The sequence below is a fragment of the Apostichopus japonicus genome, chromosome 12 (genome assembly GCF_037975245.1).
Source record: "Apostichopus japonicus isolate 1M-3 chromosome 12, ASM3797524v1, whole genome shotgun sequence".
In the NCBI taxonomy this organism is placed as follows: Eukaryota; Metazoa; Echinodermata; class Holothuroidea; order Aspidochirotida; family Stichopodidae; genus Apostichopus; species Apostichopus japonicus.
The window spans coordinates 26327620-26342073 of NC_092572.1; the positions used below are offsets into that span (position 1 = coordinate 26327620).

At 36.1% G+C, this 14454-nt stretch overlaps 2 protein-coding genes across 4 annotated transcripts in view; both read right to left on the reverse strand.

The window, feature by feature from the left end:
• Positions 1-14454, reverse strand: part of LOC139976746 (uncharacterized) — a 195477-nt gene that overhangs the window by 102039 nt on the left and 78984 nt on the right. Inside the window, exon 34 of one of the 3 annotated variants that reach the window (XM_071985464.1) lies at positions 12814-12924. The exons of the other annotated variants lie outside the window; for them this stretch is intronic. Within the exon in view, the coding sequence (XP_071841565.1) occupies positions 12814-12924 (111 nt within the window). The remainder of the gene's footprint in view (positions 1-12813; positions 12925-14454) is intronic. 3 annotated transcript variants of the gene reach the window in all.
• Positions 53-12225, reverse strand: LOC139977282 (uncharacterized). The gene is made up of 10 exons (XM_071986568.1): positions 12216-12225; positions 10791-10835; positions 10415-10627; positions 10052-10264; positions 9689-9901; positions 9326-9538; positions 4725-4940; positions 3696-4031; positions 2898-2948; positions 53-1671 (listed from the first exon to the last, which is right to left on the reverse strand). Exons 1-10 carry the CDS (start codon positions 12223-12225, stop codon positions 1598-1600), a joined length of 1584 nt encoding a protein of 527 aa, XP_071842669.1. The 3' UTR covers positions 53-1597.

Sequence of the window (14454 nt, forward strand, 5' to 3'; positions counted from 1 at the left end):
TCAACCTTCATGAGAAGTATTAGAAATTTAAAAGAAGAACTTAGAAGAAGTATACTGCTACCACCATTTATTCTGCAATAATCCATCATGATAAAGATTTTAGAATACATAAAATTAAATTGAACTCAGTCAATGAGGGGTGACCACATACACAAGTAGAATAAAAACCTCTTTACATTCGAATGCAACACTTCAACCAAGTATGACTTCTGATACAGGCAGCAGGATTGAACAGGTCTTTATTTTGATGTCTTCAATGACCTGTAGAATACCTGTAGAGTTTTTAATGTACCTTTTGAGGGTGTAGAAATGAGCATTCTCTGCCAAAGTGACATGACTGAAAGTTAACTTAACAATAAGAAAGTAGACACTAGACACAAGGAAATTCTGGCAGCCAGTCAGGAACTCAGACAAGAGTGGCATGGAAATACAATGAGATGTGCTAAACATTGCAAATGGAAGGGAAGTGCCACAGATTTTAATATCTCTACAAGTACGGACTTGTTTTACTTTGGTCTAATTGAATTCTGACATTGCAACGAGGAGAGTCACTGGGTGGTTAGTAAATCAACAATTATTGCCACCTCATGATAGCTTTCATCAACTGAACCAGTTAAATTTCATAGCAGATAAATCAGAATACACTTCATAATGATAGAAGGCACCATTCTGCCTTGCAGCCTAATGGTCATTACCTTGGTCCTATAATTGGGACTAACCTTTTTGGCGGTTATACCGTTTAGTTATACACTTGTTAGGAGAATATATGAATCAACAGTAATATTTAAACCCTGCTCCTTTCTGAGCACCAATTAGTTTCATGACAATGAAGTGTGATAAGAATTAAGGAAAAAAAGATACAATTGTTTTAAATTAATTTCTAAGAAAATGGTTTGAAGGTATCCATGAGAAGAAAACACACAGAAACTCTGAAATATATCTGCATTTTCTGAATACTATTATTACTGAGAAATTTGAATATTCATACCTGCACAGCAGATAGTTTGCATACAAATGTTTCCTCTGTAATTTCTTTTGCCCCTGAGAAATTAATTCCAAACTATTCTTGTGCCATTAGCATAGGTGCTGATAGCAAATTATTCAACTTAATTCAGGAGGCAGCTTAATTTTACCACTAAAACTAATTATTACTTCATAAACCTTGATTTATGTAAATTCATCTTAACTTGAATTGAACAGAATGTAAACAAATCATAGGTTTAGGTAATCATTTGAGAATGAATTCTAGGTTGCACACACATATTAGGAGTGAATTTTAGATTTAATAACATTTTAAACATGATTCTAGGAGAAACATTTCATGTCAATGTATCTTAAGGTGAAAACAAGTTGTCATGTGGTGAATAATAGTTAACGCCGGTGGATCAATTTAGTTTGGATATACAATTAACAACTTTCTGAGAAAAAGTGTGGTAAAGTTTGTAAGACATCGATATTAATATATTTCCCTCAAAAACATGTTATGTTCCTAACCATTAAAGCTTACAAAAAATAAAGTAAAACCTAAACCAAAGACAAGCAGTAATATACAACCACCACCATTTTTTTTTAGTAGCCTTGTTGACTTTTGCAGGGCCTAGGACTTTTTAAATCTCAGCAAGGAATCTGTCAGGCCATCAGCACTGTAAGTCCATTCGGTTTCTGTGGTATCTGAAAAAACAGAAGAAAACGAAAGAACTGAATACAACTGAATCGTGGTATAGCATTGATGCAAAACTAATCATATAACAATATGCAAAATGTGCATGTATTAATTATGTACATTATGACAGACTGGCAAATTATCATTTCGAGTTAAATCTCATTGACCCTCGCTTGGAAAAATTGTGCTTTTCATGTTATATCGTGTGATCTACGAAGTAACCAACGCTGTCGTCCTTATGTTACTTTAGCAGAAGTCACGCTTACTGTGTGCATTTATTGTGTTGACTTCTGCTGGAGTGAGATAAGGAAGACAGCATTGGTTAATTCGTAGATCAAGTGCTACCCGGGAAAATCACAGCATTTTCCTGGTATAAACTATGCGAGGGCTAATCAGGTTGAACTCGTAATGATGAAGGGAGCAGCAAAAAAAGTAATAGCTAGAATAGGAATGAATTTGGTGTGTTTTTACTAATCTTACAGTAAGTGCATTATGCGATACTGTAGATATCGAATGGCACTCCTATAAATGAAATATTTACGTTGGCATGATCACCAATATGAAGGCTGATTAGTTCAGTTGGTGGAGCAGAGGACTATAGAAATGCAACAAGCAAAGTTAAAATTCTACTCAAGCCAATAAACTTCTTTTATTATGCCTTAAAATTTATGTTGGTGCATGTTACATTTCACTCTTAGAGGGATCTTCCTCGGGAGCAGATTGACATAAATTAAACTGAACAAATGAACAAAGGTGTCAAAAAATTGAACAAAAGTTGCAAGATAAAAATAACTAACAAATATGGCTGTCTGTTGGCACAGCTTGTTCTCTTAGAGATTTATCCAGTAATACCCCCTTGTAAATAGCCTGCTAGGAACTTCAGACCCTCTACCGTTTGCAGACGCACCTAAGTATGCGTTTAGTATACAAGCAAGTTCTCAAAAGGAGTAAAACAAAAATGGAACTGCTTAAAAAAGGTAATGCAATTTGTAGATGTCATAAATGTCACACAAAGGACACACAATATACATTGTTTTGCTCTTATTGGCCTTGTCAGACAATATAAAAGGAGCAGAGTAAGGGTTGATCAAGCTGTATGTCTGATGCTTTCACATCAAATAATCCCAAAATGATCTTACAAACTATGTCAATAACTTTATCTTCACATTGAATTAATCATGGTTTGTATAGCCCTTTACACCAAATCTAAATGTCATAACAGATTATCACTCACCAGTCATATCAGCTCTAATGGATCGACGTTTCCTTCCCACTGGTATAGCTTCTGAACCAAAGAAATATAAAAATCACATTATTGTACATGTTATCTTTGTTGCTTACAGAAGAAAGAGGATGAGGGTACATGATGTAAGTATGCAGGGCTCTAATTGACCATTAAGGCAGACGGCAAATAGTTATTTGGTGATCATACCGATTGCCATAATACCTTTAAGAATCATCTGACATAATAGCAACAAACTGCAGTAACCCTTTAATCAAGTTGCAGTAGGTGCCTTCATAATGATCTGGATCAGGACTCAGAAATTCAAACCAAACTCAAGTGATTTAGGCACCAGCAGTAAACGTTAAAGATCTAGATGTACATGTTTACAAATGATTTCAAGAATTGGTGCTGTTTGCTGTCATTTTCTGTACGTGTTTTTTCTAAAGTTGGTAAAAAATGCCTTTGTTCTGTTATGAAGGCTACAACATTACCATCGTGACCTGGCATTTCAATAATAAATAGGCTACAAGGCAATACCTAACTTACCCTTAACGTGTTGTCAAGGTTCTATCTATCATTGATGACTTTTAATCTGAAACAACACTTGTATATAATGATGCATGTGAAATAGGAATATTCAAGTCTTGCAGGAAGTTAACAAAGGAGAAACTTTGTCCAACTACAGACACTGGGGTGATAGCTGGGGTGATAGAAAAACAGAAACTTTTTATGATATAAGTTATTATGCTAATTGTGTGGTTATATGCAAAGCAATAAAATGAGTAAAACTACATACAATCAGCTTACCTTCTATTTGGACGACAAATCCTCTTTCCGCAACAGCATTTTCAGAGGTACTCACAAAACTAATCCAGAGTGTGTTGCCACCAACTACAGTTTCACCTAAACTTCCTGATGTGTCATAGGTATTCAAAACATTATTTCCAATGACCCCACCGGCACCAATGGAGAGCCTATCAGCAAGGTTGTTATCAGGCGGGGGTACCATGAAAAAGAGAAGTGTGGCCTCTAAGATGACAGTTGATGTCACCACAGTATTATATGTCATGCCTTGTGGATAGGGATCAGGAAATGATACTGAAGTAACAAAGAAGCCTTGCGGTGATTGCGGATCAAAGACTCCTGTTTAAAGAAAAAATGAAATCATATATTTACATTGTTATATGCAAGTACAATTCTTCATGAAATTGTAAAATTGATAAACAGGTCAAATATATCTCTTCTTTTAATTAAAAATGATCTGGAATGATAACTGTAGTCATTCAGTGTTTCATTCAGTGCAAGACAAGAACATGAAAGCTTTGATTTTCTTGCTGCTGCAACTGACAAACTAAAAGTAATTGAGAATTTGATAGCAGTAACTGATTCATTACAACAGTAAACACGGTGGAGTAAGTGACATTTGATCGGACACTCTTTACTTTACTACCACTGTGGTATCACTACTAACACATTATAGTGATGGGACGGTAAATACAAAATTGCTCCCAGATACACATTCCCAACTTTGGTCAGTTCTGCAGGTAGTTCATTCATCATTTATTTATTGAACTTAAAATCATATTAGAAAAGAAGGAAAATACAAAGAAGAAAACACAACCCCCCCCCTCCCCCTTCAACTAAAAACACACATAACAGTTTTTGAGTTTTCAATGAACATATCTTTGATTGCTGTTGTAGGCTGATGCAGTAGTTTGGTTTAGTGTATGGTTTACTTAAGATATTACTAATGTATCAACCAATAGAAAATTACGGTACCTGGGGATTTTCAACACCCTAAATACAATTATAACTATGGGATTCGATTGCACTTACTTGCAAAACAACATTGGCTTTGTGATTGGCTAGAAGAACATGTGCAGCAGACATCAACAGGGTTCGTTGAAGTCACAAGGGCATTATTTGCTGCAGTACAAGATGATACTTGTCCTGCTGGACACACCGGATTGGCAAATGAAACCCTTACGACACCATTTCCAACTTGTGTTTCTGTTACCTGACCAGGGCATTCTGCAAATGTTTGTGTCACAGCTAAGAGTAGAAACAGACAATTACAATCATAAACTCTATCAGAGCCATAGAGGATTCCACAAATCGGTTTGGATAAATATGAAACTGTAGGAATGATACAATCAAGCAAAGAGATCACATTTTAAAGCGGCTTTGTGCATTAAGGTTATCAATAATGTTACAAAACCTACAGAATATCACAGATTATTCCTAATCATAGTAATCAATGAGTTACGCAACATTCTTCCACCTACACATACTTTATCTGATTTTGCCTATCAATATTACATGAATTGTTTTTTAATAATACATTTATTGATATGGAAATTGGTTACTAGTCAAGCTCAAACTTCAATTATTTATAATGTTTTTAGAGTTAGGGCTAGTACTTATTTAGCCTCCAATTCTTAGTTCAAGTTCAAACAGTCCTCATGTTCTGATATGTCTGACTCAATGAAAAACAAAGAAATGGGATTTCTGCAACATTATTGTAAATAACATTGAACCAGAGACACACCGTATTAATAGCCAGTTAACCAAAAAAAAACTAGAGCACAAATGGTGCAGAAGCTCATACCTTTTCGAGCTCAAAAATGTAGGGCCCTCAAAACTTTATGGCCCACCAAATTTCAGGCCATTTTTCAGATTCCACCAATTTTGGGCCCATGAGGCCAAACAATTTAGGTTCAAAGACAAATTTATACCCCTAGTTCAAAACGGCGATAACCCGCCCCCCCCCCCCTCCGTTAGCAGAATCCTGGCCACACCACTGGCTATAATTCCTATTTTCCCCCTTTAAAGCTCAGCATTTTGCGTTGGGTCGCTTTTTTCCACCTTTTTAACATGTGCATCGATTTTTTTAACATGTATCACTCATAAAACAGCAAATTAAGATACCATCCAAGTTTCACCCTGCCAAGAGCGTTAATAAGCGAGTAATTAACGATTTATATCGATAACGAGTAAAAGTGTCCTCGACAAATTTTTCATATCTCCAAATCCACTAGTTTGAATTCCACCAATCAGTGAATAGTATGTTTATTCATGAGCATTTTGCGTTTGGTCGCCGTGTTCTACTTTTTTGACATGTCCATCGAGTTTTTTACATGTATCAAATCACAAAACCGCAAATTAAGATATTAGCCAAGTTTTTCCCTGCCAAAAACGTTAATTGGCGAGTATTCCACATACAAAATTAAATCGCATTCAGTTCCCAAACCCACTAGTTTGAATTCAACCAATGCAGGTTTAGTTATGAGCTGTTGCTAAAAATAGATTCAAGACTTTGCGTTGGGAGTTGTTATGCAACTCCCTGGTACAACTGCCATATAGACTGTACACAAATCAAGGGTGGTGTTATATTACGTATCTGTCAATGACGTTCGTAGTGTTTAAATATTCATATTATGGGCGAGGTTTATTGGGTTCCCAACGGAAAATATCTTGGAGAACAACAAAGTTGAAAGCTGCAATTTTTTCGACTTTTATGCCACCATTTGAAGTAAAATATAAATAGATAAGCTAGTTATGTATGTCGTTATGGCATAGTGGAGTCAGTGAGGTTAAGAAATATTATAGTCCAGGACGCAAAATGCTGCTTTAAGTCCTATTTTACCCACTCTCTCAAACAATACCACTGACCTACCCTATTAAACTTTCTCCCCTCTACCTGAGCAGAAATAACTTCACAAGCACTCCTTCCCAAAATTTTGGCTGGCTGCCTACATACCTCAGGCCCAAAGACTTTTAAGAATCGGCAAGTGCTGATTGGCTATAGGGCTCTCATGCTTACAGTTCAACAGTTAATAACAACTCCCAATCCTGCTTTGTAATTCCACTAACAGTCTCTGCAGAGCTTAACCACAAATGTAAACAAACACTGCAGAGACTGGTAGATAAATTAAAGGAGCTTAGGAAAAATGTGAAGGCTCAGATTTTTTTAAACAATGGGGATTAATTGTAATTAATTAACTTTTGACCCAAAATTTTTAGGCATCACCTTATTCATACACAATCCAACAATCATCAGTTCAACTTTGAATATGATCCATTGAAATCTTGAGGAGATTGAGATATTTGAAAATATTACAAAGAATGACCCCCAATGACCTCCTAAATGACATTTGACCTCAATTTTCCGAACACCACTCGTAACCCTCATCCCGAGGAACGTTGTGACCAAGTTCCCATTATAACTGGCCATACACTGTATGAACAGAAGCAATTTGAAAATATAGGGATGCGGCCCGGGCCACAAAAGACCCCTAGTTGATCTTTGATCTCAAATTCATGAACACCCTGAAGATAAACTTCCATAGTACTATCGTGACAAACCCTCAACATTGTACCATGGAATCTGTAGGAGAAGAAGCATTTTGCGTATTTCCACAAAATGGCCCATTACGGCCCACAGGTGACCTTTGACCCCAAATTTCGGACCATCTCTGATGGCCCTATACCCAATGGTCCTTGTGTCCAAGTTTCATGAAATTCCATTGAACACTGTGCGAGTGGGAGCGGTTTTACCAATTGTTGACGGATAGAGTGATAGAGTGATAGAATGATAGAGTGATAGAGTGATAGACGCCGCACTGTAACAATAGCTCACACCAGCATGCTGGTATGAGCTAAAAAAATAACAATAAGTCAGAAAAAAAAGTACAAAATCAGAATAAAATGGAATAAAATATAAAATACAAGTAGTGAAAGGATACCTTCATTAACTTGAAAAATAAATAAACATTCAGTTTGCAGGCCACCAAACATAGAAAAATAGGAGCAATATAGCATCTCTGTTCCCTCCCTCTATCCTTTTCTTTATAAACATTAATGTGTGCACATTTTGCAACTTAATTCTCCAGATGTGCACTGTACCAACAAGCCTAACTTTCACTAAAGCTGCAATGATAGACAAAATTGGTAGACAGATCCTATACAATTTCTTGTGAGAAACTTAGCAAGAGTCCAAGATAAATGTCAGTTAGTCCTATGTATATCCTTTGTTCTTTTAATAATTCGGGCAATTCCAATAACATCTTTCTGAATATTAACAATGAAATATCTGGGAAGTCCTTTTGACAAACAAGCTGTAAAATGTATATCACATATTTAGGCCATCAAATGCTCAGTCTAGCATCAAGACCAATTGATGTCACTCAGATGTGCCGACAAATGCATTAGAAAGCATATTACATTTATGGCGGCGAATAATGTTTATTAAAATGCATTAACAATTTTACAAGGTCATATGGTGTTGAATGTAACCCAGGGATGTTCAGCTGTTCATATGAAGATAAAGGAACACATGATGGTTAGGTTCTTATAACTTATGAAACAATGATTTAACATAAAGGCCTTCACTAACTCCTGGGGCGATGTCATCATCAATTTAGCCTTTCAGAAAGTTAGCTTAAACATGAATGTCTTGAAAACTGAATTAGCTATAGAAACATTACTAGCACCCAAATGTGTCTTTTTTCTGTAGACTTTAATGATATCAAGACAAAACTTCTACCTTATGTCATCCATCAGGAGGTACCAATTGTTTAGCCTCATCCATTTCAATGTATTATCCCATGAATTATCATGTTGTAACACACACTGTACAAAGACAATATCAGAACAATGATATGGCTAACCTAATTTTACGAGGAGAAATTCTCTCAGAGTAAAAGCTTATGGACATATACTCAAGTGTATATTGCCACATAGGGGAATAGGGTACTGAGCTGTTTCTTGAACTGATGGTTACGTGACTCTCACACGGCTTTAATAGCCCCGCGGGACAAATGTTGTAGACGATAAACCCTAACATAACGGTACACAGTTAATTCTGTTGCTCAATTAGCATTTAAATTTATGCAACATTAGCTTCACAGTGGTGCATGCTGTTTAAATTGGATCATCTCTAAAATAGTCAGTAAGAGAGAAATGGGACATTCGTAGCAACTAAGTGACTCCAGCTAAAACAGTTTTCATGCTTCTACTCACACTACAGCATAATATAACACACAAAACAGTCTGTATCAAACAGTCATCCTCTTGCTTCCATCCCATTGATCACTGAGTATTGCTGGAAGTAGTAAACTGCAATGTTCATGTAGGAAATTGTGGATAATATGGCAGTGGGGTCTAGACTACAACTGATCAAGAGTATTGGGGGAAATTTATGCATAAAGCCTCAGTCAGTATTCTAGTATTAGTAAGAAGATTGTGCTTCCATCTCAAAGCAGAAATCTGGAAAACAAGAACAAATTACATTTATTATTGGATAAAACCACAAACGTTTCATAGTGTTTTAACTTGTGACCAATGATCCCCAATGTCCTCAACTAATTCCCTTGACTAAAGAAGACAAAATGAAATTCAATGAGATTATATGTCACCCAAGTCTTGTATATTCTTACCTACAAACACATTGAAGGTACAAACATCAGATGAGCCAAGATTATCTGAGCAACTGCATGTAACAGCAGTAGTTCCTGCTTGGAAAGTGCTACCAGCTTGAGGGTTGCAAGTGACTGCTAGAGTACCTTGTTCAGCATCATTACAAGTGGGAGATGCTGTGAAACTGTTGACAGTGCCAACTGGACAACCAGACAACACAGGTGCAGTGTTTGCTGTTGAGTGAACCAAAGAAAACCACAACTTGAAGAAATGTCACATAATCGAGAATATTTTTGGGGGTTAATAGTAGAAGGCAGTCTTAGTTTTGGATTTTCAGATTATCCAACAAGATTATATGTCACCCAAGTCTTGTATATTCTTACCTACAAACACACTGAAGGTACAAACATCAGATGAGCCAAGATTATCTGAGCAACTGCATGTAACAGCAGTAGTTCCTGCTTGGAAAGTGCTACCAGCTTGAGGGTTGCAAGTGACTGCTAGAGTACCTTGTTCAGCATCATTACAAGTGGGAGATGCTGTGAAACTGTTGACAGTGCCAACTGGACAACCAGACAACACAGGTGCAGTGTTTGCTGTTGAGTGAACCAAAGAAAACCACAACTTGAAGAAATGTCACATAATCGAGAATATTTTTGGGGGTTAATAGTAGAAGGCAGTCTTAGTTTTGGATTTTCAGATTATCCAACAAGATTATATGTCACCCAAGTCTTGTATATTCTTACCTACAAACACACTGAAGGTACAAACATCAGATGAGCCAAGATTATCTGAGCAACTGCATGTAACAGCAGTAGTTCCTGCTTGGAAAGTGCTACCAGCTTGAGGGTTGCAAGTGACTGCTAGAGTACCTTGTTCAGCATCATTACAAGTGGGAGATGCTGTGAAACTGTTGACAGTGCCAACTGGACAACCAGACAACACAGGTGCAGTGTTTGCTGTTGAGTGAACCAAAGAAAACCACAACTTGAAGAAATGTCACATAATCGAGAATATTTTTGGGGGTTAATAGTAGAAGGCAGTCTTAGTTTTGGATTTTCAGATTATCCAACAAGATTATATGTCACCCAAGTCTTGTATATTCTTACCTACAAACACACTGAAGGTACAAACATCAGATGAGCCAAGATTATCTGAGCAACTGCATGTAACAGCAGTAGTTCCTGCTTGGAAAGTGCTACCAGCTTGAGGGTTGCAAGTGACTGCTAGACCACCCTGTTCAGCATCATTACAAGTGGGAGATGCTGTGAAACTGTTGACAGTGCCAACTGGACAACCAGACAACACAGGTGCAGTGTTTGCTGTTGAGTGAACCAAAGAAAACCACAACTTGAAGAAATGTCAAATAATCGAGATTATTTTTGGGGGGTTAATAGTAGAAGGCAGTCTTAGTTTTGGATTTTCACTGTTATATTTTCAGATTATCCAACAATCATATGTCACCCAAGTCTTGTATATTCTTACCTACAAACACACTGAAGGTACAGACATCTGATAAGCCAAGAATATCTGATCAAACACATGTAACAGTAGTAGCTCAAAACTTAAATATTACAAATTATTATAAATATTATGTTAACAGATAATTTGGTTAGAGTTAGGGCTAGTACTTATTTGGTCTCGATCTTAGTTCAAGTTCAAACTGTCCTCATGTTCTGATATGTTTGACTACATGAAAAGGAGAGAAAACGAATGTCTGCAACAATGTTATAAATAACATTGAACGAAAGACACACCGTATTAATAGCCAGTTAACCAAAATAAACAAAAGAACAAACAATATGTCAGACAAAAACAAGTACAAAATCAGAAGAAAATAAAAAACACAGGGAGTGAAAGGATACCATCTCTAACTTGAAAAATAATTAAACATTCAGTTTGCAGGCCTTCATTATCTTGGCAAGTACAAGTGACAGAAGTAGCACCCAGAAGAAAGCTTGTATCTGAAGCAGGGTCACAAGAAGCAACTGATGTGCCTTCTTCTGCATCGGAGCAGGTTGTAAAAGTTGCTATTGCTGAGGTTCACTTGGTGCTACGTTAACTGTCTTTGATAGCAAAAATACTTTTGTTACAAGCTGTTAGTGTAACCCAAAGCTTTCAATGACCAATAAATGAAAAAAAAAACAGTTTTTTTTCTCCCTCTCTGGCAACGTCAAATGGTTCATGTTAAATGAAACATCCTTAATAATAGCTTAGATAATGCTATTAAGTGTGTTAAAGTGGTTCCTCCATTTAGTACAACAAGAATCACTGACAAAGATATGATTCAATTAATGGAAAGTTGTAAATGATTTTGGTTTACTTTAGGCAAACTATTAGATAAGAATGATGATATTTTCCTTTGGTGATTTGTGTTGACCAACATTATTAAATTATATGAAAGTTAAAGGGCCTATCGTTTTGATCATGTCAGGACTTCTTCAGAGCCTAACTAAAACAAACACAGAGAAAGACCCCTTTGACCTCAATCATATTGCTTTCTCTTTTGACCAATTCATTTTTCTGTCGTTGTATCTCTTGTAAATTTGTGTTCTTAGTATGTTTTTTTTTTACAGGCTTTGGATGTAGAAAACCAACAGAATATTGATAATTCAACCACCAGACAGACTATTTTAAAAATAAGCAATAGGGGTGGCATACAAACTACACAGAAAAAAAACACATATGTTTAAACTTTTATCTCTCTTCGTAAAAAACAACGAAACAAGCTTTTTCTGAGAAACCTGATGCAAGATACATATTTAACATTGATATGGATGATTGCAAATAGCCTTTGCCTGAGAAATACATGGGAATAATCTTGATTTGCAGATTGTGTTTAAATGGCTAAAAGACATACAACTTTGGCCAAACAGATCGCATTCAAGTTTATTAAGAGCTGTGACATACAAGCAAGCATAATGTACTGGCCATTGGTCAAGCAGTTTTGTCTTTTGATTCAGTGTACTTGGTAACAAGACATATTTAGGTCGCAAAAAGGGGTTGCTTCATAATTTTGATTCCTGTCTGTGGCACTAAGATATTTTCAACACATCGTTCTGCATCACTACAATAGGTGAACACCAAACAGACATTTGATATCAACCACCCTTATAATTAGAAACAGAAAACAAAAGCATACATATGACTCAAAGAGGCTTGAAAAATAACATTCCATGGATTCTTCAAAGGCTACACATTGATTTAGTGTCAGGCAAAAATTGTTTGATCTTGTCTAAAAAAACACTAATGTTACAGGTATCTGGATAAAACTGAAAGATAACATGATATTAGGAAAACTACTGAATCTGCAACTAGACTTTACTTTCAAATCTGTTTCAGTGTTACCTTATCCAATGTTGCCCATTTTCATCTCCTGTTATCCCATACCTTACCATGTAAGACACACTGAAACAAGACAAATATAACTTTTCCTACAGGTTATCTGATGCTAATGCATTTCTGAAATCAATGTATCTGTACTGTTAAGACCAAGTGGTGTACTTACGTGTTTGACAGATGTTGCCTGAGAATCCTCCGACACACGTACATTGGAAGGTATCACCAAAAACAGTGCAGACACCATTATTTAGACAAGGTGATCCACTACAGGGATTAGCTATAGTGACAAAGAGATGGGGAAATATAAAAACCATTAATGCTAGAAAAATCATTAAGATATAAAGATACAAAGAATGTGTGGAAGATCTTAAAGAAAGTTAGAGGTTCAACATTGTCCACTGTAGGCTTAAACTAGCACAGAATGGCCGACAAACATCATCAGAAATGCACATTCAAACTGCAGTCAGATAACAGTGTAGGATAGTACACAGTTGCCAGGTTATTATTTCTATATTGTGCCTATCCATTAAGTAAATATTATAGCCTTAACTATGAGGCTCCTGTGGCAGAGGTTCAGAAGTATGTCCTTCCAAAAGAAATATTAAGAAATAACTTATTCCTAGTTTCGAGAGCACCTATATGTATCTTAATTTGCAGTTGGTTTTGTTAAATGTGTCACATTCTAGTATAAATGTTATTGAAAAGTTTAATGAAAACATCATCTGAGGTTTTACTGCATCAAAAACTGAAATCCTGAAGAATCACATTTCTAACTAAATTTTCAAAGTTTTGAAAATGGAACTTAGACATCACATTATATTTGTGGAACAAAATATTTTCTGTAGTCGATTAAGATGATAAACAAAATGATAGTTGATATTGCATTGGATTTTAATGATAATGAATGATTGAATATTGCTGCTGATGAGTTGCCACAAACAGTTGCAAAGAAAGTCTTAATTTGATTAAAAATATCCTTTGTACCTATATCCTGTGCAACTGCCATATAGCTTAATCTCAGTGGGTCATATATATAGTCACAACATACTCAAAGCAAAACACAGCTTTGATGAATTAAACTACGCCCAGACCATCCTCAACATTTATTTATGGTCCTCATTCATGACAGGATATTATACAGTGTTAATATGGTAATTTAAAATTTTATGCTATAACATAGACTTTTAGTTACCCTTTTTATATCTGTATGAACATGCAAAAAATTGTACTTGTATATTCAGAGAAAAATCAAAAGACAAAACCAAAATCTACCCCCACCAAAATAAGAAGGAAACATGAGTTGTATTAGTGCTCATGGGTCTGCCAGATCAACACTGCTGATAGACCATGTTTGCATGATTAAGGGAAGGGTGTAGGGAATAAACTGGAGAAGAACAAAAACAGAAAGGTGTCGAGAAAAAATGGTGGAAGAGAGCTAAGAGAAGAGGAGTGCTTGGGGGGGGGCAAGGGGAGAAAGAAAGGGGGACAGAAGAAAGTTAGTCATGTCCTTCTGTTACTGTTACTTGTCATTTAGCCTTTGAAGAAGATCCTGCTAGGATCGAACGTCAGGCCAACCTACTTCTACACATTCTACTACACAGGCTCTCTAGTGGAATAGCAGTTTGCTAACAGTTTTATTTTATTTTGGTTTTATAACTTGTTAGTTTTAGTTACTTTAATGGCTATGTGCAGAATTCATGTGGCTAGACATAACACTTGTAGTCCTGTGGAACATTGCGCTACATAGTGCAGAGAAGCAGAAGGAAAGTGGAATAAGTCAAGCTAGGTAGTGGCAGACTGAATCACT